The 11,965-nt window shown below is 39.6% G+C and overlaps 1 protein-coding gene across 4 annotated transcripts; it reads right to left on the reverse strand.

Annotated features, from left to right (window-relative positions):
* Window positions 1-2,190: 2,190 nt before the first annotated feature.
* On the reverse strand, window positions 2,191-11,408 carry LOC120440772 (kallikrein-8-like). Of its 4 annotated transcripts, XR_005613499.1 has the most exons (8): window positions 11,332-11,408; window positions 9,967-10,147; window positions 9,618-9,806; window positions 8,021-8,073; window positions 7,598-7,755; window positions 7,332-7,498; window positions 3,109-3,336; window positions 2,191-2,837 (listed from the first exon to the last, which is right to left on the reverse strand). XR_005613499.1 is itself a non-coding variant. In XM_039613992.1 (7 exons), the coding sequence occupies exons 1-6, from the start codon at window positions 11,378-11,380 to the stop codon at window positions 7,343-7,345; spliced, it is 786 nt and encodes a 261-aa protein (XP_039469926.1). In that variant the 5' UTR covers window positions 11,381-11,408; the 3' UTR covers window positions 4,988-6,917; window positions 7,332-7,342. The 4 variants fall into 4 exon arrangements, 3 of the variants coding, with proteins under 3 accessions (XP_039469926.1, XP_039469925.1, XP_039469927.1); XM_039613992.1 differs by lacking the exons at window positions 2,191-2,837; window positions 3,109-3,336 and adding an exon at window positions 4,988-6,917; XM_039613991.1 differs by lacking the exons at window positions 2,191-2,837; window positions 3,109-3,336 and having other exon boundaries at window positions 4,988-7,498.
* Window positions 11,409-11,965: the final 557 nt, after the last annotated feature.

Here is an 11,965-nt window from a genome sequence, read left to right on the forward strand (position 1 = left end):
TAACATCCTTTTCAGCACAACCTCACGTGTCTGAATTTACAGTTATGTTATCATTTTGACATACTGTATTAACACAATTGATCTAAAATCATACAAAAAACATAAAATCAGAGTAGAAAAAGTTATATTTTTTACTGTAACAACCACAAACATGTTTAATGAATCATATTTCATAACTTAAAATGCAAATATAAATTGTCAATTTTAAAAATCCCATGCACAAGTTTTGCAAACAAAGTTATTTGCATCCATTTACCTTTTACCTTGATTTTTAAAATAACCATTTCAAACTATTTACAGAACAATGAGCTGTTCTGCATTCAATAAGATGCCACACAAATTATTTGTGCCACTCCAAAAAAATAATTTCTGTCCACTACAAAGGAACATCACAGCCTGATACCTGCAGGTCTGACAGCAGCAGGTGTATCACTCCTGTTTCTACCTGGAGACAGCAGTCTCATTGTTCTGACACACAACACAAAACTATCCACAACATTACACACTAACTACACAAGACAACACATTAACTACATACTCCAAATACGCTAAACGTCACAAATCTCTCACATCTCAAAACTCGCTCCCTCTTTTTCTGCTCTCTCTCTCTCTCGCTCCTAAAAGTTCCCGTTTTTTGTTTTTTGGGGGTTTTTTTGCTCATAAGCAGAGAGAGTGCTTGCTAGCGCTGTCCTGCTAGCGCTGACAGTAAAAGTGACGAAACTATTGAGGAAAAACGCTGGGTATATATTGTTTATCATGACTCTGGTTTTACGTGGCCTATCAGCAGACGGCCAGGTTTATTAAACTCCACCGAGACAGTGACGCTAATCAGAAGGCTAGACCGTCCAATTCCACAACCGTTTACTTCCGATCTACCCGACCTGGCCCACGTAGACCGCGAAGGCCGGTGTTATGCCAAAAAGTGAATGTCTGCCAAAAACTGAACAGGTGTTATGAATTTGGACACGACTTTTGTGAATGTTACCTACAAACATACTTTAACGGCTAAAATTAAGTGGCAAACCGGTACATGTATTCCGTTACTTCCCAACACTGTGGCAGTTATGAAGCTCAATTTGGCCGTTGGGATTAAGAGCGTTAGCACTACCAATTAAAGGTTATCCCCCCCCTCTTTTTTTGAACTCCGTTAACTTTAAAAGCACTGGGCATGTGAATTTAAATGTCAAACACGCATTTTAACATAAAAAAAATAAAACATTGCAGCGCTGAGGTTTTTTTTTACTCACCCCAGGCGACGGTTGAGCGGAAGAATAGGTGTTCCTAGCTCCTACCCGCTGTTCCTGAGCATGTGCGCGCATGCGCACAACACAAAAAGTCCGGCTGTGATTTAATGCTACTCCGTTGTCATATTTGCAGGAAAATAGGTAAGTAGTAAGTATTAGTACTTTGTATTGACGTTAATACTTGATTTTTTAAGCCTTTGTGATTGTTTGTCAATATTAAAGTAAAGTCGCTATCTGCTTTCTGCACAAAACTGTCGAATTTGCAGCTTCGGTGAAGTCTGCTGTCAAGTTACTGGACACGTGGTATTTAATGCTGATTTTATCTGTTGTCACGGTCTGTTTTGTAATTTTAACTTATTTTATGTATTGTATGACTACTGTTCCTTTTATTAATTGTGTTTTTTGTAAGGTGACCTTGGGTTTCTGAAAGGCGCCCTCAAATAAAATGTATTATTATGATTATCATTATTATTATTATTATTATTATTCGGCCCCCTTGAACTTTTCCACATTTTGGCAGATTGCAGCCACAAACACGAATCAATTTTAATTGTAATTCCACGTGAAAGACCAATACAAAGTGGTGTACACGTGAGAAGTGGAACGACAATCATACATGATTCCAAACATTTTTTACAAATAAATAACTGCAAAGTGGGGTGTGCGTAATTATTCAGCCCCCTGAGTCAATACTTTGTAGAACCACCTTTTGCTGCAATTACAGCTGCCAGTCTTTTAGGGTATGTCTCTACCAGTCTCTAGCTGGTAGAGACATTGGTCTTTCACGTGGAATTCCAATAAAATTGATTCATGTTTGTGAATGCAATCTGACAAAATGTGGAAAAGTTCAAGGGGGCCGAATACTTTTGCAAGCCACTGTAGTAATTATTTTCTCCTCAAATTCGTAATGTTGGTTAACACACTTACCCCCCCCTCCCTCTTCAGGTGCAGTGTGAGTTTTGTCTCAGATGGGCACATTTTGGATGTGCTCAATATGAGAGCACCCTGGTCAAGTACTTGTGTAAAAAATGTGCATAATTTGTTTTGAATACTGTTTCTTTTGCAGTTCTTTCTCCCTGTGTTCTGTTGGATCTATAAATGTCAAATATATGTATCTGAAAATATATTCAGTAAATATGTACTGTAACTATAATGGAGTGAGTTCATTGTCAGAGTTTATATAGTCAGGTGTTCCAATCACTTCAATGGTGACAGCTGTATAACTTAAGCACCTTGGCATGAAGACTGCTTCTACAACATGCTACCGTTGTTATTATAAACTAGAAGCATACTCTGACGGGAAGAATCTGAACTTGTATTCAGCTGAGTCGCTCTCTCTCAGGTCTGTGATTCTCAGAGTGCAGTCGTTGTGTTTACACTGATACTGAACACGACCTGAATACTCTGCCTCTGTTGTCAGATCCACAGGTTCATTATTTCTGACACTGATGAACCAGAAAGTTTTGTCAACTCTTGTATTTCTTCCATCTATAGTTGATGGGTATCTGAAGGTGCAGCGTATTTCTGCTGTTGCTCCTTTGAAGGCACAGACCTGAGTAGGAATGTAAGTCACATCCCAGACATCCTTCACCACTGTGAGACAGAGAGAGTTGGATATTAGTCAGAGTCATAACATCCGAGGAAAGGAAATGAAAATGAGGCCTCAGTATAAGCCCATGAGAAAGGTCTCCTCCCTCCAGTGACCTCAGTGTAGGATAACTATTTATGAGCTCCGACTACACAGGTTGTGTGATCAACAGCAAAATACAAGCCAATACTGTTACCCTTATTAAAACCTATAAAATCCACAGCTCATTTGCCACACGGCTCCACAGCATGGCATTATGTTAAAGCATAAACTCACCCACTGAAGGAGAGCGGGAGTTCTCATATCCTCTGACAGCACAGGAAATCCTGTTTGTAAGATCCCAGTAGTCTGTATAAGAATTAGATGTTTGTCCTGTGATGATCTGTTCATCCTTGTACCAGATGTAGGAGAGATTATCAGGCAGAGGACAACTGCTCTCACACTTCAGATCTGCTGACTTAGAATCACCAGTGACAGCTGATCTGCTCACCTGCACCTGCAGATCTGCCCATTAGTAAATAAAGAACATTAAAAATGATGCAGTGAACTGACTGTAGTCTCTTGTTTTTACATAAGGTATAGCCTGTGGCTGAGGGATCAGAGGTAAGCTAAAAACACATAACAGAAGAAAAGTAAATTTAATAAATCAGTACTCTGTGAATTCATACTTTTCTTTTTGTCTTTACATTCAGGTGCTTTACACTTTTTCTCTCCCAGAATTCAGCACTTCAGACACTCAACGTCCAAGATGGAGCTAACACCCCACCCAGAAGACAGCCTTACCCCGACCAACCCAATGAGAAGGATGGATGACCAAGTGAAAAACTGGAGAGTGGTGCTGTGTTCCAACTATGTAAGTTATCACCTCACATTGACAACAAACTGTCTTGAAGACTAAATTCTTCCAATAGTTGGTATAAATCATCGTCCTATGTCAGCAGCACTGTAGGTTTAGGTTTATTTATATTTTTCATGTGTATACGTTGGGTTTAAAATTGCATTTTAACATCATACTGTGAAAATGCTGTTTTGTGTTAAAATGACGTCTTTCTTGTGTTATTGCTTTGCAGGGCAGCTGAGAGTGGACAGAGCTGCACAGAGGACCAAAGATCCACTCTCAGCACTTCATACCTGACTGGCCACAGCACCACCCCTCCTGTGGGGTGTTGTTTTTGTCACATGGTGAAAGTGACCTGATGGGGAGCAAAAAGAACAACTGAACAATTTGGGGATTCACAGACTTTGGTAATCGTTAAAAAAAAATGAAGAAAAATTGTTCTGTGTGAACTAAAAGCTCAAGTATAAACCATCCTGACACACTGACACAAATGATCTGCTATCTGTAAGCAGGACAGTGTTTTCATGAGCCTGGGTGAAGCTAATTTGCATGAGTTTAACCTCCTGGTCAAAAACTTGCATGACTCTGTTAGCACTGTAACTTTCTCCTGTTTATTTATTAATTTGCTAATTGTAGTAGATTAATACGTTCACCAACTGATTCTTACTCGGCCTGAATGTTTGAATGTTTGCAGTTTCAGGTCCTACTGATCAGTTTTAAGTACTGTAGAAAGTGAGCAGCAATTTAATCAAGTCCTGGGATGAAATGGGACAAAAGGGTAGTGTGACAGCCACATTAGTTCCCTTCCCTCGTTTAACAAAGTGTAAGCAGACTGCTTTAACCTGCAATTTACTGCATGTTATTAGGCTGCATGGTACAACCACAGTCTGCTAACCACCCGTGGTGATCGAAGGTTTTGAGGTCTTGCTCGAGCTACTGATGAAGTTTTATCAAAGCTTGTTAAGTTTCCTAACCACATACTTTAAGTTACAGTGTGAGGGGCATTAATGAACATAAATCAGATTTAACTGGATTATGTGTTTAGGTCAAGAGACACAGACCTTCATCTTTCAGAGGCTCTTCTTGAATGTCTAATCACGATGTTTGTGTTTGTCTGCAGCATCACTGCAGCAGAGAGGGTGTAACACAAGGCCACAGTCATGTGGTATTCTTATTCTTATATATGAAAAGGGTTCACAACTGAAAGTAAAAAGTAATACAGTTAATGCACATTCATCTTAGTTGACATAAGCATAAAGACAATGTAAATAAGATATGAAAATAGTTTAAAAGTTATTATTTTCATGTTGCATCAATGGTTGTCATTTTATTGACGAGAACTGCGATCTGTACAATACTAATCTGTAAAATCTCTGTAAAATCAACAAATCCATTCTTTTCACATTTTTATTGGTTCACTCTTTCACATACTAAAGCCATGCAAGTACACTGGGCGGTTGTTTTTAACAGAATCATTTGATGATTCTGATGAAATGAAGTATTGTTTCAATGAGCTGTGAGCTGTGGCACCAATAAAACTGTCCACATCTGTAAGCTATGTGACACCAACAAAAATGAACACATGAAAATCTAAAAACTAACTAATAAAGGAAATAACTTCTCCACTTTTCTGTTGAGTGACTTTTGTTGTTGTCATTATGTTTGTTTAAACAGATTCTTGCTTTAGCAGTGAAAGGAGTCAGGTAGGGCTCCATCAGGAAGAGGGCCCCAGAGGTCCTATCCCCCCACCCACTTCCCTGGGGCTTGAACATCAGTGGATTTCCACTTAAGCAAAGTCTCATCAAGTTCCTGCAAACAGCACCACACACACACTATCATGTACGGAGCAGAGTGTGGATGCTGTGTCTAAGACCATGATCATTGTGTTTCTACCATCTGGTGCAAACTTCATCTGTCTCACTGTGTTCTCCTAAAGGCCAAGACAGCAGGACAGTGAAATCAATCCCACTTATAGGTGCCAGAAATCAGTGGATATGAGATTAATGGTGGTAATCAGGTTATACAGTAGTTGTCTTCTCAGCAGGTGGGAAACATCTCTCTTTATTTGTTTATGTACATGTGTGTATCAGAAATCTATTTTCCTGTACAGCTCAGGTTTAAGGCACATTGTTGATCTAATCTAAAGAAGATCAGTGCCTTTTTAGAGTCAGTGAAAATACTGACATAGGTGACGTTAACCCTTGACTAAGAGTTTTTTAGTCAATTGTTAATGGGAAACACATTTCCACACCACCATCTTCTAAGTTGTGATGCTACATGTGCAGCAGCAAACGTCCAATTAGTACCGATCAGAAGGTCGGAGGTTTGATCGCTGCCTGATCCGGTCTGTATCTCAAAGTATCCTTGGACACGATACTGAACCCCAAACTGCTGAGTATGAGTGTTAGATAGAAAGAACTTAGGTACAGAAAAGTGCTTGTATGAATGGGTGAATGAGGTGTATAAAGCGCTTGAGTAGAAAAGTGCTATTTAAGAACAAGGATGTGCAAGAATTTGCTAGACATGCTCTTCTTTTTCCAAAACTAAAAATGTTATTTCAAATTTGGCAGCCCGTGTGTTAAAGAGACTGAAGAGTAACTAAAGGGCAAAGTCCAGGAATACAGCCAAACTCAGGAGATCAGTTAGGAGCACAACTGAGCAAAGGTGATTCAAAAAAATGGAGAGAAACTCTGCCATGCAGTGACATGCTGAGCAGACTGGTTTACAGCCACAAGAGAGACTCAGCGTTCACAGGTCATAAAATCTTCAGGGAGCAAAGCTCTCAGAGAAACTATAATGCAATACACAGATACAATACAGTCACTAAACTCCAAGTGAAATGTTAAACAGTAGGAGTGCATGGATAGCTTTTTGTACAGCTCTTTCTTCGTATCCTTTTTTCCCCCATTCTAAAGTCTCTTCAGAGGCTTTGCAATTTGTCAAACAGCAGCTGGTAAAAAGGCTTTTGCAGTGAGGCAGGGAGCCTGTTCAAAGCAGATTATGCTTGATTTGATGACTGCAGAGAACTTGGGGCTGACAGCTCAGATTAGGATCGGTTCTCCCTTGAAAAGGCATTAGTGTGTTCTGTCATGGCAGGATTTCTGTTCAATGTGCACAGACAGTTAGTTAGGGCACCAAAGACACCTTAACCTGAGGAATCATTACGTGACAGCCAAAGCATCTGAGCAGTCTTATTCCTTCATCTGAACCAAATTACTCAGATTCACAGACGTCGTGCACAGCAGACCTGCAATACAACAATGAATAACAGGAGTTACGCCTGTGTTTGACAGGTCAAAATGTCACAGGGAGCATTTCAGTTAAGTTTCATTCCCCTCCAGAAATCACTTCATGCATAATTAACAGGAACCTTTGAGTAATGAAAGCACTTAAATGAGCCTTTCCTTACCATATTCCACTTTGCCACCAAGTTTTAGGATGAGAAGGGTTTTTTCTACTTCTGTTGTGTTTTTTTTATATTGTTATTATTATTTCTGTTGTAATTTGTGTTTGTTTTTTGTTTGTTTTTTGTTCAGTTTTTCAGCTTTGTGGCATTTTTTTCTATTTCTATTGTGTTTTATTCAACTTCCGTTACGTTTTGCATGCTTTTGCAAAGTTAAACTCTAAAAGATTATTTATTTCAGCTTGTTTACATCCACACCTCACAGCTTTTTATGGGTTGATAGTTTTCCTGATCCAATCTGCATACTCAGGATCACAGAGGTCCATGAAGGCAGCCGGTGCTCTGCATACAAAGTCCGGATCTCCCACAAAAGAAGAGACCCCATAAATCCTGCCATTATGAACCACTCCTCCACCAGAGTCTCCCTGCAAGACAGAAATACAGTTTCCCAGTTTAATGAAATCTTTCTGTATTTTGAATGGTTAATAAATACAGCTGTGAGCTGAGGGATCATGCACACTCACTCGGCATATATCTTTCCCAGGACTTTGTCCACAGAACCAGTGTTGATAGCTCTTGACTCGGTGGACCTCGGGGAATTTTTTCTGTAAAATATCATTGAGCTCTGTACAGCTGACAACCTCAGTCTCTGCACAGTGAAGAGAGGGTGATTTACCAGGTTCTAGAAAAAAGGGACAAATTAGTTCAGCTTAAAGCACTTTTTTAAAAAATGATGCAGATTTGTATTTTATGCAGAAATGCAGCAGAAAGAAATAAAATGGTCTGAGCTCACAGGAAAAGCTTGTTTTTACTTTGAACACATTAGAAATGAAGCAAAATACAATTTCAGTACAAATATCTGCAACATCTCTTTACTAATAAAGTAACAGTTTGGGGGTTTGTTTTCTTTTTTCTTAATACAACAAATTTGTTAAAAATCATCTTACTTCTTTTCTCATTAGCTAGTCCGGTGATGGCACCATAACCTGCGATCTCAACTCTGGAATGACACAAGAAGTGTTTGGACGCTTTTCTCTCCTTTTTTTTGTCAGTTACATACAAATACATATATACTGATTGTTTTGCACGTGAACTTTGAAATGTTGCCCTGAGGCCTGTACTATGAAGCAGGATCTCATCTCTTCAGGTAACTTCAGAGTTCTATATGAAGGATTTTGACTTCTTACCAGAGAAAATTGTAAGATTAACCCTGACCTGCTGTTATATTAGTTATGTCCTTTATAGAGTTTTAGTCACCACTTTATCATCATGTGCCACACCTGGCTAGCATGCTTGCACTGTGCTTGCTCAACGCAGTGGGAAACCATTCAAGCTCACTGCAGCACATGCTACTTCCTGTTTTAAAGGGCCTTGTAGCAGCCCTTGTTACATGCGTGGGCACGGAGCATGAAGCAGAAAGCACAGCTTAAAAGAGAAGTTGATATACCCGGCGGCGTGACACTGACTGGTGTTTTACGTTTTCTCAAGCCAGCTAACACAAAGTAAGCCAAGCCTTGTTGAATTTTCTTTGTACTATATCCCTCTGGTTAGGTTCAAGCTTAGAGATCATTTGTCCAGAAAAGCAGCATCACCATTCCTGGAAGATCCCTTGAAACTTTCAACTTTAGACCCTCCTACTGTACTACATGGACAGTGGGAGGGGCTAAAATTCTTCAATAGCATTTTTTCATAGATATTTTTCAGTTTGCAGCCTATGTTTAAATTCTGTTGTTATATTAAGTTTTATTTTCTCTTACAGTAATAAACAGCAGAAAGTTTGTAGCTGACAGAATAAAAGCTGAAACTGTCTTTCAAACATTAATTAAATGAAATACTTGATTAATGATCCATCAGATTCTCCTGTGTAATGATAGGCCGTGATATCAGTCAGGATTTTTGCTGTTTTTCTTGCTTGTCTTCAAATGGGCTAGACTTTATTGATATAGATTTCATCCAGTCTTATTGAACAAAGGTTCTGAAGTTCTTGCACATTCATATAGTGCTTTTACTACTAAGCTACCCTACAGCAATTTTCCACTCACACACACACACACACACACACACACACACACACACACACACACACACACACACACACACACACACACAACACTGATTTTTCTGCAGCAGCTGTTACCTTCAGTCTGTATTATGCATTTAAACCCTTCATATTTTTCTAATATTACAGTTTTATCTTCCTTTTTAAAACCTGCATTGCCAGTATAGTTTAGCCACATCCATTAGGATTCAAAGCCCTGGTTAACTTGATAACCAGGGCTTTGAATTGATAAGCAGCTTCGTGTGAGTACTTATCCGGATTCCCACTGTTGTGTTAAGATAAAGGAAAGATATTCCACATATGTTGAACTCACTTCACAGCACAGAGCTCAGGTCAAGAAGAAACTTTAAGAAAAAAACTTCAAAGCAAGAAACTTAGAGTCGCGGGAATATAAATGTATCATTTCAATCTGAAACTGAAGTTAGCACGACGGGTCAGTATCTGTCAGAACACATGAACCTGAAGCAGAAACATCCACAACTCGCCTTTTAGGAGGTTCATCACAGTCAGGTAGTTTTATAGGTTGGACATCAGAGCTGCTAGGTAGCTGCAGCAGCATGTCATGAACTCTGCCTGTGCTGGTGTCTTTGTCTGTATAGATCTCAGCTTCTGCTGTTATCTGCACTTCTTGCTCCGGACCCACTTGATGCACACTTAGATTTGCAAACATGATCCTGCATGTGCACAGCAAACATAAAACTTGATTACTGATGGTCACCATATTCTATTTCTCATCTTGTCTGAATGTATTTTACTTTTTACTGAATAGCAAAAACATGGCTACTAGACATTCCTTGGGTTCACAAGTTTTAGTTGCTGCTCTGATCTCCTCACCCTCCTGGCTTCAGACAGTGAGCTGCAGTCAGAATCCAGCGGTCACTGATCAAAGAGCCTCCACACAAGCTGGAAGGTCCATGTGGATAAACTGCTCTGAGCTGTACATGATACTGTCGCTCACATTCATCACCTCCAATGATTCTCTTTTGCAGAGCCACCTCTGTGTTCACCGTCACACCTGAAAGAGGAATCCCCCGCCCCACCAGGTCACTGCCAGTTTTTCTTTGTACCTGTAAAATGTCTGCTCTCAGACGTAAGGCAGAACCACGCAGTAAGCACCAGAGCCATTAAATATAGATACTGTAGCTGAACACTCACTGATACACAGAGAAAAGAGAAGAGGCACCACACATAGTGTTGCTGCCATTCACTCTCTAATGACTGCCTTTCAGTTTGAATATTGGACACTGCATAGTCACATAGTGTCATTATGAAGCTTTATCAGCTGCAAATGCAAAGCTCCACACATTTATGCAAAGTTACTTATCGTCTCTTTTTGCTTTTGGCTTTCATAAAGTGACAGAAGGGAAATGAAGGTAAAATGTTTCTATAGAGAAAGTGCTTCAAAATAATAATCCACAAAAAATAAATACAAACATTAAAAGACAATGATAATATCCACTACCTAAAATCAAGCCTGTACAAATTAGTAGAGCTGCTCTTTAAAATGTTCAGACCGCAGAGATCAAATATAATATTAGTGCATTCCATAGATTAGGAGCCACAACCTTGAAGACACACTTAGTCTCTTTTCGTTTTCAGCCTAGAACGAGGAACCACCAGCAGGTTTCTGTCAGAAGACCTCAGTGACCTGCACCTTATAGATGGAAGCAAATTAAGTTTGATCTCAGCTTCATGCTCTTGTTCTGCTCGTGCACTCACTGATTTGAATTACATGTTCTACATGCTTCAGTGTATCTCACTGTCAGTTTGTCAGTTTGTGACATTAATTCAGAGGAATATGGTGTAAACCAATGATTTATAAACCTAAAACAGGCCATGATCACTAACCAATGCTAACTTTGAGACGCAATGCAGAACATATTGTGCCCTCTGTGTGGCTAATGGAGCTCTTAAGAGTAGAAGAGCAAAACAAAAGAAAAAAACACTTCACTCATGAGACTCCGACTGAGTGCTGACAGAGAGCGAGTGGGTTACCTCTGTGTGACTTCAAGCTGCAGAGGGTAAGGCTCTGACTGTGGTCTGCGTATATGTGCCGAACAGCAATTCTGAATACCCACCGTGCACAGTTTCTGAGAGGTTTGGCATAACTCGATGCATTTAATCATTTTCATATTATACAGACAGAATTATGCAGTAAGAACCAGCAGTTAAATATAGAAACTGATGTTGAATACTCACTGATACACAGAGGCAAGAGAAGAGGCACCAGACACAGTGTTCCTGCCATTCACCCTCTAACAACTGCCTTTCTGTCTGAATGGTGACCATTGTATAGTCACCGGTGTCATTATGAAGCCTTATCATCTGAAAAGCTGCAACGCTGCACACATTTATGCAAAGTTACTCATCAGCAGTTTTTGCTTTTGCCTTTCATAAAGTGGTTGGAGGGAAATGAAGCTGAGAAATGAAACTTTTACTATTGTGTAAACCGTTGATTTATTACCCTGAATATATATAGAAGATATACAGTATGAACTGACCATAAATGTACTTTGGTCAAGACCTGAATTAAGTTTCATCCAAAGGCTTGCGGCTCAAATTTGAGCCGGGCCTGACAGCTTCAGCAGAAAGACGCTGAGGGTCCTGTCACTGTTGTTGACGTCTCTGTCCTGAAAGATCACAGACTGCCCTGTGATTTGTGGTGTTTCTTGTGGACTCGTAAAAGGATTTATTTATATGATATAGTCTTCACAGATATCAGATCTCAGGCCAGCGTGAAAGAATTGTGTTTCATCATATAATTACAGTTCCTGATAGTTGGACCAATCAAAGCCAAATGAACTGAAGCTGTTCTGGTGATGGCCCAACATCA

The sequence above is a fragment of the Oreochromis aureus genome, linkage group 6 (assembly GCF_013358895.1).
Source record: "Oreochromis aureus strain Israel breed Guangdong linkage group 6, ZZ_aureus, whole genome shotgun sequence".
Classification (NCBI taxonomy): Eukaryota; Metazoa; Chordata; class Actinopteri; order Cichliformes; family Cichlidae; genus Oreochromis; species Oreochromis aureus.

Coding starts and splice junctions, on each gene's coding strand:
- LOC120440772 (XM_039613992.1), bottom strand. CDS start 11,380: ATGGCAGGAACACTGTGTCTGGTGCCTCTTCTCTTGCCTCTGTGTATC. Junction 10,148..11,331: donor TCTCTTGCCTCTGTGTATCA/GTGAGTATTCAA, acceptor TTCCTCTTTCAG/GTGTGACGGTGAACACAGAG. Junction 7,756..8,020: donor ACTAGCTAATGAGAAAAGAA/GTAAGATGATTT, acceptor CCTTTTTTCTAG/AACCTGGTAAATCACCCTCT.